Here is a 17122-nt window from a genome sequence, read left to right as displayed (position 1 = left end):
AAGTAGACCGATTGTCAACGCATATAGCAGTCTGAACAGAATGTTATTTCTTATGTCTAAGAGCAATTGCCACTACTATAATACACTCACATTAACACTATCAAATATAGCAATGTACTCAGCCTTCATTGTAGAGAGAGCGATAGGTGACCAAAATTAACAGCTCTGGCTTATCAAACCAGGTTTACGGATACTGCATCTTTGCAGTCTAAGGTACTCTAACAGATTATCCCGTAAATCCGACCAGCCACTTCATAGCTGACTCCACAACCAAAAACCACTGAGTGCACCAGACAAACATTTTGCCTGTCCTATATCTAGAACATTCTTACATGATAAGAGTTTTTTTTAAATACATTAAAACATTCCTTGAATAAATACAGACATTGAATTACAATGTCAACTCATTTTTTTTCAGTCTGATTTACTTTAATTGGCATTGGCTCGGGAAATATAGTTTAGATCAAACTAAACCAAATATGAGATCAAATCAAAAAAATCAAATATGATTCATCCTACAGAAATTAGAAAAGATACCAAATAAGGGTTCTCTACGAGTGAATTAGCTTGTGTACAGTCACACGCATTAGCATGCTCTAACTCCTAGTAAAGTTGGTACCATCCTTAGCATAGAATGGTTTAGGTAGCCTTGGGCCCTTAATACATCAGAAAAGCCAATACAAGTATCATTACATCGGTCATTTAGGTTTATTAATATGATATGAGTAAGACATTTGTGCTATAAAACACACACTATCAAAAGATACCACCTCATGAACATCTGATGAAACACCTCTATAATACAGTTTATCTACCAGAGCGTCAAATGTTTAAATCATTTTACGACTGTTCTCAACTCATCACTGTAAATGGTTGGATCGGACTACAAAGCTGCATTGTTTAGCTGGTTTGACAGAGAAAAGCTTGCCATTAAGATCTGGCACATGCAGCAGATTATAGGGAGTGGCACTATAATCTTCTTAGCACTTACTCGTATTTGAAGCTGTAGATTATCTCCACCTACTGTTTGCACGCATGACACATCTGCAATAACAGCATGCTTGAGCACCTGCAGCTCAGTGTAATCACAAAAAATGATGTGATAGTCGACTAGCTGCACCGCTGTCTATCAGCCAACTCTCTGTAGGTCTGCTAGGGTTAGTCTTAGTGTTTAGAGACACTGACATGTTGCCTGAAGCACTCGCTTTGGCTTGATTGAGTTTATGGTTTGTTCATCTACCTCTAACTATTTGTCTACGGCTTCAACTGTTACTGAGACACTGTCTTTGAATATGGTCCAATGCGCCGCATATATTACACTCTCTAAAGTTACGTCTGCAATATATTGAACTGCTACTGGCTCAGAGCGGGGTGGCATCAATATTAGCTTGATTTTTTTATAATACCATGTGAGCTCTGTCTATTCTTTTGATTCTTGGTAAGCAGCATTTGTCAGACAGAATCAATCGTCATGTCATCTCCAAAAGCTCTAGAGTCTAGAGCAATAACTACTGAGGTATAGAAAAATACCTAATAACGTCACTATTCAATCCTCTTCGCAAATAGCAGCATTAAGGGCAGCGAGCTTGTTGGTTATTGTCTTTATATGGCGGAGAACGATCCTCACTCTCGCTGACCTCAGTATGAGAATACTGCTTCTTTAGTAAAAATTTTTGCAAGTTGACCTTGCCCCGAATTAGCTTGACCCATGCATCCTCAGAATTCCCACAATCAGCGATAAGATCCATAAGGTTGTCATACACAAATACCACAATATACAAAAACACATTGCCAGCTAGCTCGCTTCTGAAGGTCGGCTTTCGTAGCTGCAATTGCATCTAGAACTAAATTACAGCACCATCTGTATATCCAGCACCATCTATATATCCATAAGGTTCTTTCGTTATTGACATATGTTACAGTTTGAATTCCTATATTGAGTAAATCTAACCGGAAACATTTTTGATATTACAATAATTTCCTTCCGCGACCACTGATGTTGGATAAATTGGCTATGATAAAAACTAGGTCCAAAACCTCGTTTTCTATTTATGAAGTAGTCTAACAAGGTTTGTAAACAAAAAGGAGTAAAAATAACAATTGCATCATGGGAAAAATGAAGTAAACACACGGGAATCGAATGAACAAATCCAAATTTGTTAAAGCGAATAAAGGTACAGCCACATGTAACGAATTATTTGTTCAATCTGACTGAAATCACGAAATGAACGAATAATTTGTGACATGTGGCCATACCTTACAGGTATGGCCACACATCGGGAATTATTCGTTCATTTCCTGATTTCGGTGGCCGTACCTTACAGGTATGGCCACACGTAACAAATTATTTGTTCAATCTGACCGAAGTCATGAAATGAACAGAATTGTCCGAGCTGTGCATGCACACCGAATTAGTCGACGAAACGCTTTTAATTGGCTAAACGAGTTAATAGCAAGCATGATTCTAGCAGCTTTTGAAATTAGTATAGTCCAAGACACGTATGACGACACACAACAAAAGTACAAGTGCAATTCAACATAGCACACACGATGCAATTGCTTAGATTGGGCTATTGTTGGTTTTTATCGTTCGGACATTATGGCTACAAATCGTTTTTTTAATAATAAGAACTTGCTTTCTAGCAGCAAAAGTTCTGTGGTAGAAAGACTTGCCATCTTTAGCGCAATCAAGTCAGTTGCATCGTATTTACTATGGCGAACTGCCGTGATATTTTTCTTGCGTGTTGCTTTATGTTCTTCGGACTACGTAAATTTTAAAAGCTGTTAGAATCGTGCTCGCTAACCAACAATAGCGCAACTTAAGCAGTTTCATCGTGCGTGTTATGTTGAATTGTACTCGTACTTTTATTGTGTGTCGTGGTATGGGTCTTGGACTATACCAAGGGCGAAAACTGCTAGAATCGTGCTCGCTAAAATAAAAATTGTTTAGCGAATTAAAAGCGTTTCGTCGACGAATTCGGTGTGCACGCTCAGCTCAGATAATTCTGTGAATTTCAACCGAATTATTCGTTTATTTCGTGATTTCGGTCAGAATGAACGAATAATTCCGTATGGGTGGCCGTACCTTAATGCAAAGGCGAAAATTGTAATGCAACAATAACAGTATATTGTTGTCCAATAAACAAGTCTCTACACAACAAAGTCAGCAGTTCATGTTCTAAATACAATTGAGAGAACAATGATGAAAGAAAAAAAAGCTGATAATCAAAACACCTTCACATTTCTCACTTTATAGGGAAAGAATTATTTAGCTCACAGAAAGAGAGCACATCACGCGTACTTGGACACAGAACAGGGGGCCCTGGTATGGGCATGACCGAAACAGCTCACCTTTAATGAGTTGAGAGATGTGACGCACGACATATGCGAGTGAGTGATTCATCTCCATCTGATCATCAGAACGACATAGCTCTCCAAGCAAGCCGATCAGTTTGAACAACTTATGAGCCAATTCCATTTCCTACCAGATCGATAGAACAAACCGTAATAAACGATGTCATAAATCATACGTACTGATAGGAGAAATAAAAGGGCTAGTTTAAATATATATAAACACACAAAACTAAAGAAAACATAAACGAAGTTGCTTAACAGTGGATTTGCTTAACAAGAAATTTTTCTAGGCAAAAAGACGAGCCAAAGCTATTGGTGACAAGTCGTGTTTTCATCTAGATCAGGAAAAAGTTGCAAACAGGTAGGCACATGTACGGTGCTTGCTAATAACTGATACGCCAGTTAGCCAGCGCACCAAACTATAAATTCTTGTCAATAGGTACAAACAAGTCAAGGAATCAACTAAGTACTCAAATCTATCTCATAGAATTCAAAATCCAGGATGAGAGAATAAGTCGGAGCAAGCTGAAGTAATACTTATGTGGCTAGCAAGCAAAGCGAGTGACTATACTAGAGGCTAATAACATACAAGTATGCAGAGTTGGAAGAAGAGAACGTGTCCGACACTGACAATAAGTTGTCAGAAGGATAGGAATTGTAGGAACCCTAGAATTCATCCTGCATGTATCAAGTTTATATAGTAGCGTTCAGCTAATGCAATAAAGAGCTATTATAGCCCTGCCTTTCTATCCGTTTTCAAACAGGCGTGTTAAATTGACATGTGGGCAAAACATTGCTAAAAACTACAAGCGCAAAATGTAATGGATTTTAGGAAGTAGGAGACAGTCATCATACTCACCCCCTTATCAAGCACCCGCTCAGAGATGTCTAGAAGACACTTACAGTCTTTACTGTCTACCAAGTTCACTTGTGATACATTCCCTTGGCAAATCTTATAAAGCATGCTTTGCTTTTTCCCAGCGGCCGTGTGATAATCCTTCACCAGCTGAAGTACAAATTGTGCTGGCAAATTATTGTACATTACGGTAATAATCGGGCTATCACTGTAGCAAATGACGCAAAAAGTACAATAAAGGTACTATTGAAGGCACTGCTAGATGCGTTGACCAGATTAACATAAAATCACTTTTACTGCCTTATAATACATGTGAGAGGACAGTAACTGCCTTATGATACATGTTCAAGGACAGTACATGCCTTATGATACATGTCAGAGGACAGTACCTGCCTTATGATACATGTCCAAGGACAGGAACTGCCTTATGATACATGTCCAAGGACAGTACCTGCCTTATGATACATGTTCAAGGACAGTACCTGCCTTATGATACATGTCCAAGGACAGTACCTGCCTTATGATACATGTGAGAGGACAATAACTGCCTTATGATACATGTCCAAGGACAGTACCTGCCTTATGATACATGTGAGAGGACAGTAACAGCCTTATGATACATGTGAGAGGACAGTACCTGCCTTATGATACATGTCCAAGGACAGTAACTGCCTTATGATACATGTGAGAGGACAGGAACTGCTTTATGATACATGTGAGAGGACAGTACCTGCCTTATGATACATGTGAGAGGACAGGAACTGCTTTATGATACATGTGAGAGGACAGTAACTGCCTTATGATACATGTCCAAGGACAGTAGCTGCCTTATGATACATGTCCAAGGACAGTAACAGCCTAATGATACATGTCCAAGGACAGTACCTGCCTTATGATACATGTCCAAGGACAGTACCTGCCTTATGATACATGTCCAAGGACAGTACCTGCCTTATGATACATGTCCAAGGACAGTAACTGCCTTATGATATATGTGAGAGGACAGTAACTGCCTTATGACACATGTCCAAGGACAGTAACTACGTTATGATACATGTGAGAGGACAGCAACGTAAGGAAAATAGAACAAACCATCAACAGTTTAGCAAGTGAGACATTGGCTGTACAACAGAGGCATTCTCATAATTGATTCGTCAATCGATTTATTGCTTTTTTGTTAGTCACCCTATATATTGTTAACAAGGGTCAACCAACACAGCTTTTTCCCCATGACCTCGAGAATTTTTTTATTAAACCCTTGCAATTCTGTCCAACAAACTTCATCCTTAGTTATAGATCACATAAGGACAGGCATTGCTGAACTGTCTGACCAATAATCACGCTGTATGGAGGACTGACCAATAATAGCAATGCACTGATTGGTCAACGAAACCCTTGGCGTCGGCTAAGTGTTATCCATGCATCATGTCAAAATGAGCATGTTTGTCTACATCGGTAGAAATAATACTATTAGCTGAAATAGTCGATTCTAATAATTCGATTACATTGTTTTCCATCACAAGTAAGTTCATCTAAAATTCATTTTTGAGTGGTGATGACAATGTAGCTTCACATAAACATTTATTTATATCTGAACAAAAATAATTCTCACTAGTAACGGATATGTGAAGGTCACTAGTAACGGATATGTGAAGGTCACTAGTAACAGATGTGTGAAGGTCACTAGTAACAGATATGTGATGGTCACTAGTAACAGATATGTGATGGTCACTAGTAACAGATATGTTAAGATCATTTGTAACAGATATGTGAAGGTCACTAGTAACGGATATGTGAAGGTCACTAGTAACAGATATGTGAAGGTCACTAGTAACAGATATGTGAAGGTCACTAGTAACAGATATGTGAAGGTCACGAGTAACAGATATGTGAAGGTCACTAGTAACAGATATGTGAAGGTCACTAGTAACAGATATGTGAAGGTCACTAGTAACAGATATGTGAAGGTCACGAGTGTCCTTATTGATTAAAATCGATAAAACTTGGCTGCGATTAAAGTGGGATTGAGACTTGGAGAAATAACAAGGTCACCCAACAAGTTAATAGACTTGAAGCACATAAGGAGCTGATTATCTGACATGTTGTTGATGAAACCCGTCAGATAATTGTCAATTCTTTGGGTAATTAGTTTTGTTGAAACTTGTATTATCTGTGTATGCATGATGTGTACTCTATCTAGTTAGTACACATTGACCATAGTAGCAATATACTATGTTTATTGTCACCAGCGATTATAGAGAACACAGCTAACAGCTGAGAATCGTGTAAAGGAATTGCCATTAGTTAGTAAGTCCATAGCTATAAGTCATGGGACAATTATGCGATTAAAATACTATTAGAAGAAAGCATTACTGCGCAGCTAATCAACTACCACTCACAGCATGAATATATAAGCACATAAATGATACATGCTAATATGTATCAGAAACACCATGTTTTTTAGAGTTTAATCTATTTCAAGAAGCAAAATTCTTTTTGAACTAAACTGTTTTCAACATTAATGTGTCATGTTTTTTAAAGCAAATATATAGCAATGCAAATAGCTGCACAAGTGCTGTCGCTGTCAAAAACTGCTGATGATTAATATTAGATAATCAATGATGATATTTCAACAGCATCAATGGAAAATCCATCAAGGACAGCATAGCCTTTACACAGCTGATCGCAATTCTCATTGGAGAACCTATTTGTCAATGCCAACACACCATTTAGTTGTGTCAGTGTGTGTGTCAGTGTGCATGCACGTGTGTAGCCACAGCAAATATCTGTGCAACGAGTCGATTATACATTTGGTCAGCGCATGTAGTTAGGCTTTAATGATGACTTAATGATGACTTTACCATCCACTGATGGCTAATTGAAAACAAGAAACAAGTAAAAGAGCAGCGATGACTCACCAGATCATGCAAGAAACCTATGAAAAGTATGCTGCCTAGAGAGCCGTCCCTGTCAGTAGAGGCACTTTTCTGCAGGTCAACACAACTCTCCACATCTGGTTGGAAAACATCAGGATGGTATTTCCCATCTTCCTCTCCTTCTTCTTCCTCTTCACTATTCTCATTAGTTTGCACTTGGGAGAGGCTTTTCAAGGAAAGACCTCCTTCCATGATTGTTCTACATGTTCACCATTGCGAAAAACTAGAAATGCTATCAGTAAACAGGCTTCCACAAACTGAGTAAAACTTGGTTTTGAGAAAATATTGAGGATTAGCCCATACAATGTTAAAGGTTGACTTGCAACAAAATTCACATTACAGTTATTTGATATCAAAAGATTCACCATGTCTTATTAAGGTCCGGCCACACGTAACGAATTATTCGTTTAATCTGACCGAATCCACGAATTTCACAGAATTCACAGATTTATTCTGCCGAATATCATAGATTCGTCTGAGCTGTGCATGCACACCGAATTCGTTAACGAAACGTTTTTAATTGGCTAACCAATTGTTTTTAGCGAGCACGGTTCTAGTAGCTTTGACAAGTGGTATAGTCCAAGACACGTACGACGACCCACAATAAAAGTATGACCGCGATATGACTTGATACATACGATGCAACGGCCTATATGCGCTATTGTTGGTTCTTTCTCGTTGGTTCACCATGACAGGAACTTCTCATCGTGTATCCAGAATTTTCTTTTAGATGTTTTAGAAGCTTTGAATTATTTCTTTTTCAATAATAATAATTTCTTTTTATGCAGCAAAAGCTTCGTCGCAAAAACAGCCGCTATCTCTAGCGCATATAGGCAGTTGCATCGTATGTATCAAGTCATATCGCGGTCATACTTTTATTGTGTGTCGTCGTACGTGTCTTGGACTATACCACTTGTCAAAGCTACTAGAATCGTGCTCGCTAAAAACAATTGGTTAGCCAATTAAACGCGTTTCGTTAACGAATTCGGTGTGCATGCACAGCTCAGACGAATCTATGATATTCAGCAGAATAAATCTGTGAATTCTGTGAAATTCGTGGATTCGGTCAGATTGAACGAATAATTCGTTACGTGTGGCCGGACCTTTAATCTGCTGTGTTGTAGGTGCAAAATATGTGAAAATGTGATTACAAGCTCTTAAAAGCTAAAAAACGAACAGTTAATTGCAGCCACACGAGACCGCCGTAGTTAGGATTCTCTTTCCAAAACGGCTCAAATGTGACGTAATTGTGAAAAATGGTTTCTGTTTACACTTTCATGCAACCTTATTCGTCGAAATATTTTCACAAATATACTTCACGCATTCAATAAAACCATGTCTATTGTTCTTACGCGTCTGTTTTATCGTCATTGTAAATGCTGTCACTTTTAGCAGTGATATTTTATAACTTGCCGAAAAAATTCATTTAATTTTTTAGCCTTACCTCGAAGGAGTACATATCATTGTCTGATAATCATGAAGAGCCTGTTGGTCACCTGTGATAATCGAAAAGTGCTGCAAAAATTATTTGCGAAGTATTGGGTCACATGATCATATTACGACTTGCCAATTAAACCAGGCCGAAACAAAACTGTAAAGTAGCGAGCATCTATATTTGATACGGGGTCTTCGGTAAAACCCGAAGTGTTTGTCATAAACTAGTGCTACGATAAGCTTTATATTGAGCTTTTTAGTGGCCTTTCAATTCACGTGAGAACATCCGTGACAAAACAATAAATAAATTTCATGACTACGTCAGAGAAAGAGATTCCAGTCTACGGCGGCTTTTCATTTTTGAGCTTTTAAGAGCTTGTGATCACTTTTCCACACATTTGGCACCTACAACACAACAGAGTAAGACATGGTGAATCTTTTGATACCAAATAGCTGTAATGTGAATTTTGTTGCAAGTCAACCTTTAAGTGTTACTGTATACTGCAATGCAGCTACAGTGGACCACCACCATACGATATTAATTCATTCCAGTGCTGGCATCGTATAGCGAAAATGTCGTATAGAGGGGTATAGAAACCCATAGTAATTATCTAATGCAAACACTCCCTAGTAAAAAAACATCCAAGTTTTATGTATGTACTGTACATATTGAAAATTGGTAACAAAACGATATGTTAACTTTAGTAACCATAGGTACCTACAGTAACTGTAGCTTATTTAGTAGTTATGATCTGCAAGAAAATGTAACATTACAATGTACTCCCCGCAGTAGTACTGTGGGGAGTTTGTCTCGTCAAGACAGACGTATAACATAAACGTTGAATTTAACTTAAATGAATTTAGCTTACGAAACACATACATAAAGCTAAATTTTAGTATTAATTGTGCTCAACTAAATTTCAACTTTGTCACCGTCTAAAATGTTTCTGGTTTTGTCTTCACTATAACGAATAACGCTGAATTGAGAGAGAAAGAGAGCCAGCTTCGTATATCTCTTTCAAGCATTGTGAGAGGGATTTTGGCAAATAGCATATCGGCATCTTCGTTATTTCAACATAGTCGGAACACCAACTGCTAAGTTTTCATTTCAAGAGAAGTTTTTGTTGATAATGTGTCGCAAAAAACTTTCGCATGGTGGATACAAAAAACATCATGTTGACATTGAAAGGCAAAACTGAGACATCGTAACCCAAGGGCGCACTGTATTTAAAAGTAGAAATGGCAGAGACAGCATTTTACTAGCCAAAGAGTCCGAGAATAGGAAATCCTATGTCTTGTAGCAAGCAAATAGACAGGAAGTATACAGATTTATTTCATATACAGGTATAACCTCACAATACATGTCTGAATACAAAACTTAAACAAAAGGAGACAATTATTTGTATGTGTTGAGTCAATAGGAAATATGTTTGCAACACATTCTGAGCTTAGTTTTGTTTTGCAAAAACTTTTATAGTAATTTCTTGTTAGCAATGACGAGTCGTGTAGATGCATTACAGATAAGGAGGTTTCACTAAATGTAGATATATGGACTTGAGATGATTTTCACTGAGCAATAGTACTAATTATAGCAATTATTTTATTTGTAGCAGTATTAATAATGCCATAAGCTGTAATAATATCGATATTTCGTCTAACTCGGACACACCCATCGTCGAGGCGAAAATGGCTGAAAAAGTGTCCAAGCTCATTCTGCAACAGATTCGTGGCATTTTTATGGCACCAGCTGATACACAATTTTCTGCCGATTAATCTGGCATTAAAATTTTTATATACTGTGTGGTTCGAAAGTTATGACAATTTATACACGCCGTTGTCAAATACTAGGTTTGACCGACTATGTAACTATGTGACTATGTAACTATGTGACTATGTAACTATGTGACTATGTAACTATGTGCAGTAAAGAAGTTAATTTGGTAGCAAAAGAGTTACATGAACTTACACATCATTTTGGTAGATTTCATCAGAAAGTATCGTTATTTTTCTATCATTCGGATAGTTTCAAATACTTGAGATGATCTGATTGTCAGGATATTTCAAATTTAAAATCGATAAAACTTGATCGCAATTAAAACGCTCAGATCAATTAAAAGTGCGATTATGACACCTATAATTGCAAAGAAACCGAACAGAATAGAGACGCGTAACACATCAACATGAACCCAATAGCCGATATCAACTAAAGCAATGATGACAACTACTGTAGTGACAGTCATTTCACACGTATTTTGTTAATATTTTTATTTCTCGAAACATCAAAAACGATCGCAAATAATAGAAAAATACTAATATTTTCTAATAAAATCTAAAACTTTTTGTGTAAGTTCATCTTTAAACCAGCTCATAATCAATAGCCTGTGAACCAATATCTGTGAAAGAAACTTGGAGAGATAACAAGCTCACCCAACGGTTTTATAGACTTTAGCCGCACAAGAAACTGATACCTAACTTACTTAAATGGGTAGTTAAGTGGAGATATTACAAATAAATAAATATCATAAAACATAGGCATATATATTGGACAGTAGGGCCGTTAAATATGGAGCACTTACTGCACGGCGGTTCTCAGATACTTGAAGTAGGTTTTCTGAAAATACTCTACTTGTGACAGAGAGCTCATGTAAATCAGTCGCATGCGGCGTGTGTGACAGAGTCTACTCGGGCTAACAGCTACATCCTCACGGAGTCGCTTATTTGAAGGATTTAGTATCAGTCTACTCGCCAGGTAGTCATGGAGACTGTGCACTGCTACAGGGTCTGTGCTTGTCTGTAATAGATAAAAGAACAATTTGCAATAGCAGACAGAGAAAGGATATCTCTAGGATACAACTTCACTGTTTCACAATTCTAAATACATCACACAACAGAAAACCTTTGATTAAAAGTGTAACCAATAAACAAAAATGTGATTATAAAATATAAAATAAATAAAAAAATATTCTGCAAATTTAACAAGCAATCGGTGAATGCAATTAAAAAGAACACTGCTTTAAACCAATCAGAAGAGTGCTATTTTGCCGTCTCTCACTTTTACAGTTGCCGTGCTTAAAACACACAACAGCCACACGTCTGCTTAACCCTTTGGCTGGGGAAACGACAAAAATGTCGTTTATCGGTTGCGTGGGGAAATGACTTTTATGTCGCTTTTGATAGACGTTTATAAAGCTGTTGCCTAGTAACGTTGAACAAAGGATATGAATGCTAGTAAAATCTAAATATCACCAACAAGATATTAGTCGATAAATTACAATATGAACCGATTATCTGAAAAGCGTTGCTTTGAACTAAAAGCTACAGAAATCGTGTCTCCTTGGAAAAAATGGAAGTTGGAAAAACCAGTCAACATCAGTTCGACGTTCAAAACGGTAAAATAAAAATTTATTTGATTTTGCGATCGGTAGTGATTTTTTGTCTGATTACTATAAAAATAATTCAGATGATAGAAGTGATGTAAACTTTTAAGACTTTTGAATATACAGAGAAAAGTGATCGTTATGGTGCTCGCATGGCTACAATGTAGCGTTAGACTCTACCGAAAGGAATGCTTTCGAGCATTTCATACAAGGACAACTGTACATAGTTGTAGCTTCTTTGTAGTAGTACATATGTAAATGAATGTTTGTGTACAAAAGATTTTTTAATAGAAATAAATTTAAGTTTAAGCTATGCATGTTCTTAAAATACCGATTTTATTGAATTTTCAAAAATAAATCACACGACTTTTGGGTGTTTTTAGCCAAAGGGTTAAAGAGATGATTTAGATTAAGTCACAATCTATCACCAGATAACACCAAGCTTTCATGCCAGCCAGTCAACAGACTTTCCTTATGCTTTAACTACAAGGTAGAGCTGTGTGATTTATGCGTATTTATAGACGATCCGCAATATCGTTATTATGTAAGAAAGACTTGTAAATTTTGGTTAAAATTCATTTGTATATTTTAACTTGAAAAACACTGTTTTGTTCAGGATAATTAGAAACATTTATTTCATGAATGCTCATGTGCGTAGATGGCCTTGAGATGAACGTATTATAAGACCAGAAGGTCCATGCGTTTTAGTTCCAGAATCGCTCACTTTGAAAATTGTCAGGTGTGAGATAAATCACCATTACACGATTATATCGTTTATATGATTGGCTATCTCTTTAAAAGGCGGCAATTTTCAAATCACCCAAAACAATTAAACCGTCATACCGCGCAGCTCTACTACAGGGTCTGTGGTTTTTACCGACATGACCACAAAAAATACACAAGGTTGAACTATATCCTTTTCCTGTCTCCGCTACACCAACCTGAGCTTACCAAAAGCCTGTCATAGATCTGCTTAAGCAGCTGAGCCTGCGGATAGTGCATGCGAGATGTGCAGAGATTAAGCAACTCCAAACCACTCAAGTTTTCATGCCCATACTCATCCTCAAAATATGTGCAAATTTGTTTTTGTAAGAGAACAGGCAGCTCCTGAAGTTCCTGACAAGCACAATTACATGTTAAATATAACTAAATCGTTGCAGAAACAGAAAACAGCTAATCTAAATAAAATTTTACCAGTATATGCAAGTATGAGCGTAGGTACACTTATACAGTTTAGTCAGAGTACCAACCATAAAGTTATCTCTCTCTAGAGTGATAACATTGCCTTCAACAACACAAGCGTTTCCGGTGCCAACAAGGAGCGTTTAGGCCACGCCCCTTTGTTGTGCTAGTCAATTGTTGTGATTGACTAGAATAATAAGAATGGTTAAACAAGGATCATGAATTTCCACAGTTAAGATAGTAATTCATGCTCATATTAAAGAAATGATGATTATAGTTTATTACTCTGATACATGCTTATTATTTAAAGCAATTCAATACCTACATGACTTGCAAAGGCACTGAATATATAGTGTTAAGTCAGTGAGTTAATGCAATCAGTTACTCATAGATAAGATAGATAGTCATACTGGGGTTGTATTACATGGGTGTGATGGGAATCTAATCGACTGCCATCAACTGAAAGTATTGACTTGTATGGTGATAGAGTGATTCATTGACACCACAGTCCACAAACAGCCCTTGCATGTAATATTAGATTTCAATACATATCAATCAAATACATAGACTAACTTGAAGCAAAGATGCCCACTAGTTAGTGGACATCCTTGCTTGATGTAAGCAAGCAAAAAGTTTGAAAGTTAGAGTGGCAAATGTTGTTATATGTTAAATAAAAATAAATTATACTTGACTAAAAATTCCACTGTCATACAGCCCACGACCAAAGTGATATTGGAAAAAAGAAAGGGTACTGATAGTTGAGAAATGCAATGTTAGCAGTCAAATGGTACTCCAGTGCAATAGGATAACTGCAATGGTAGCTGCAATGTACTGGGTGTGGGTGTTATTATATACAACAAATAGCAATCATGAAAGGTAAAGATTATATGTATATATCTCTCCCCTTGCAATAGGAGAAATGCAATATTGGCCAATATTAGAAGTAAAATGCACTGGTATTATTAGAATAACCAATATTATTAATATAGTAATAATATAAAACCAATGCACAATTTTGTTTACATTTCAAAATGTCATAGCTAGCAGTATCAAGAATTGTGATATTTATATAGATTTTTAGAAAATCTGTACTACGTAGTCATTGTTTTGTAGTCATCCAAACTTAAAATTAAATATTGTAATAATCTCATAAGAATCGTTAGAAAAAAATATTATCGTCATTTCCTTTACTTACACTGCGTTGTACATCAGTTAGAACACCAAAGTACTCAAAAGTGTCTAAAATGTCAGTTACTTTGAAATCGGCATAAATGAAACGATTTCAGTACTCCTACGTTAATTACAGAAACCTTCGGCATTCGACAATGCTATAGACTGGTGAAATGTGCACGTTATTTTTTCGTGAAATGCGCACGACTTAATGGTTCTATTTTCTGTCGCTCGGCGTTTCAATTTCCGGTCTTAACTTTGATAAAAATAAGGCTTAGCAAGTTTTAATAACGATTTTCGGCCAAATAAATCTGTCTATTTGGGTATAATCCGTTCAGATGGGTAAGTTTTAAGAGACTGTCGACAATTTACAAAGACTTGGTAACATATTCAAATAGGCTTATATGTGTTTTGTATCGTTATTGTACTTTAACGACTCTACAAAACGATGGTTAAATTTGTTGATGAGACTTCGAGACAAGGGTTTGCGACTTTGTTGATGAATAATTTTCATAAGTTGTGTGCACATGCATTTATCATAAAAACTCTCAAACTTCGCTCCCGCTCGTTTGGTCGTGGGATTATACTAAATTATAATTATATAAAAATAAAATAGACTTTTTATTACTTTATTTATTAAATAATTTTTTATTGTAATCATAGCTAAACAGATTATATTTAGCCATTACTTGCTAATTATTTCACACTTACATTTAAACACATTTGCAGTTTCATTTTTCTTCCTAATTTATTTCAACAAAAAATTTCTTTCCGGATATGAAATTTAAAAGTTGTAGTTGTTTGAAAAGCTTGAAAATCTTTACAGTTGTTTCTATTTTCTCTTTTCTCTTCATTTATTTCAATTACACAAAACACTCATGATATGTAGTTTGAAAGTTAGCGAGGCAAATGTTGTTATATGTTAAATAAAAATAAATTATACTTAATTATACTAAGTTATAATTATATAAAAATAAAATAGACTTTTATTACCTTACTTATTAAATAATTTTTTATTGTAATTATAGCTAAACAGATTATATTTAACCGTTACTTGCTAATTATTTCACATTTACATTTAAACACATTTGCAGTTTCATTTTTCTTCCTAATTTATTTCAACCAAAAACTTCTTTCATGATATGAAATTTAAAGGTTGTAGTTGTTTGAAAAAGCTTGAAAACCTTTACAGTTGTTTTCTTGTTCCTCTTAATTCATTTGTACTGCTTAAAAATATTTTCTCATGATATGAAGTTTAAAAGTTAGAATGGTAAATGTTATATAAAAATAAATTTTCTATCCAAAGACTTTTTTATTACTCGGTCAACGCCGGGTAGTACAGCTCATAGTTGATGGCAGACGATTAGCTTCCCATCACACTAATGTAATACAACCCCAGTATGACTATCTATCTTATCTATGAGTAACTGATTGCATTAACTCACTTACTTAACACTATCTATTCAGTGCCTTTGCAAGTCATGTAGGTATTGAATTGCTTTAAATAATAAGCATGTATTAGAGTAATAAACTATAATCATCATTTCTTGAATATGAGCAATAATTACTATATTAACTGTGGAAATTCATGATCCTTGTTTAACCATTCTTATTAATCTAGTCAATCACTACGAATGACTAGCACAACAAAGGGGCGTGGCCTAAACGCTCTTTGTTGGCACCGGAAACGCTCGTGTTGTTATCACTCTAGAGGGAGATAACTTTATGGTACCAACTCATGACTGTCAGGTATATATACAATGTATACACATACATAGGTAAACGGATGCACGGGCATGAGCTTTCTTGCTTGACATTGCAGCACATACATATAACTTATATATTAACAGTGATAAGTGAAGCATCATATTTCAAACAACTTACTGTGAGTTAAAATAGCTGATGAGCAGACCTTTGCTATTGCATAAGCGCTTTGAATAGCAGTAAAAATTGTCCAGAACAGTTTTAAATCATGATTTATAGTACATTTATCATTACTCAAAAATAGTAATTCTTTTTTAAATTGTAAACCAAAGACTTTGCTTCCAAAACCTGAGTTACAAAAAGTTCAGTTAGCATAAGTCCATTTGTTACACACTTAAAGAAAGGTTTCTACTGGTTTCATTAGTAATGACTGAAACATCTCACAATAGTAATCCTTCTTTGATCAACAAAATGGAGAGTTGTGTAAAATATGTGTTGATTGAAAACAAAAATGATTAACCAATTTCAGCGAGTCAGCATTAACATTTTACTCGTTGTTGAAATAAGGGATTAATCAGGGATAGTGTACAGGTATTTTTATGAACATCAAAGAATAAATTACAGGTGGACATAACTACAATAATGTGCAAAAGTACAGACACTTTAAAAAAACCCTAAATCGCTACAGCTGGACAGACACCGAATGACAGATGACAAACTTTGAGATTAATATATAGACACTTAGCACAATTTAAATTTGAGAATCTCTGTTATGTTTGTCATATTTACTGGACTTCTAAAGCAATACTCTAGTCGCTAAACAGTATTCAATGTAAAATATCTTACTATTAATACCCATAAACTGATAATATCTAAAATATTCTTCAAACTATACTACTAGAGTAAACGATATTTGATCAATTAGAGGAAACATGAAATGATTTTACCAAATGACTTCATAGATTATGGATTAATGCCAACAAACCTCATGTAATTCGGTAAAATTATGCAGCAGCATTATGGAAATAGGATTTAAACTAAGAGCAATCTGAGATTGAAATGGCAAAAATTTTACAATTTAAGTTGATCATATAAAGCTTATTGTGTAG

The 17122-nt window shown here is 35.8% G+C and overlaps 1 protein-coding gene across 1 annotated transcript in view; it reads right to left on the bottom strand.

The window, feature by feature from the left end:
- Positions 1 to 17122, bottom strand: part of LOC137393942 (uncharacterized) — a 48752-nt gene that overhangs the window by 21011 nt on the left and 10619 nt on the right. The window contains exons 10-14 of the mRNA XM_068080655.1: positions 12909 to 13073; positions 11157 to 11371; positions 7129 to 7345; positions 4214 to 4360; positions 3352 to 3481 (exon numbers count right to left, since the gene is read on the bottom strand). Coding sequence (XP_067936756.1) covers positions 3352 to 3481; positions 4214 to 4360; positions 7129 to 7345; positions 11157 to 11371; positions 12909 to 13073 — 874 coding nt within the window. The remainder of the gene's footprint in view (positions 1 to 3351; positions 3482 to 4213; positions 4361 to 7128; positions 7346 to 11156; positions 11372 to 12908; positions 13074 to 17122) is intronic.

This window comes from Watersipora subatra, chromosome 4 (genome assembly GCF_963576615.1).
Source record: "Watersipora subatra chromosome 4, tzWatSuba1.1, whole genome shotgun sequence".
Taxonomy (NCBI): Eukaryota; Metazoa; Bryozoa; class Gymnolaemata; order Cheilostomatida; family Watersiporidae; genus Watersipora; species Watersipora subatra.
The sequence above is the reverse complement of the archived record's forward strand: the minus strand, read 5'-3'. Positions and strand labels throughout refer to the sequence as shown.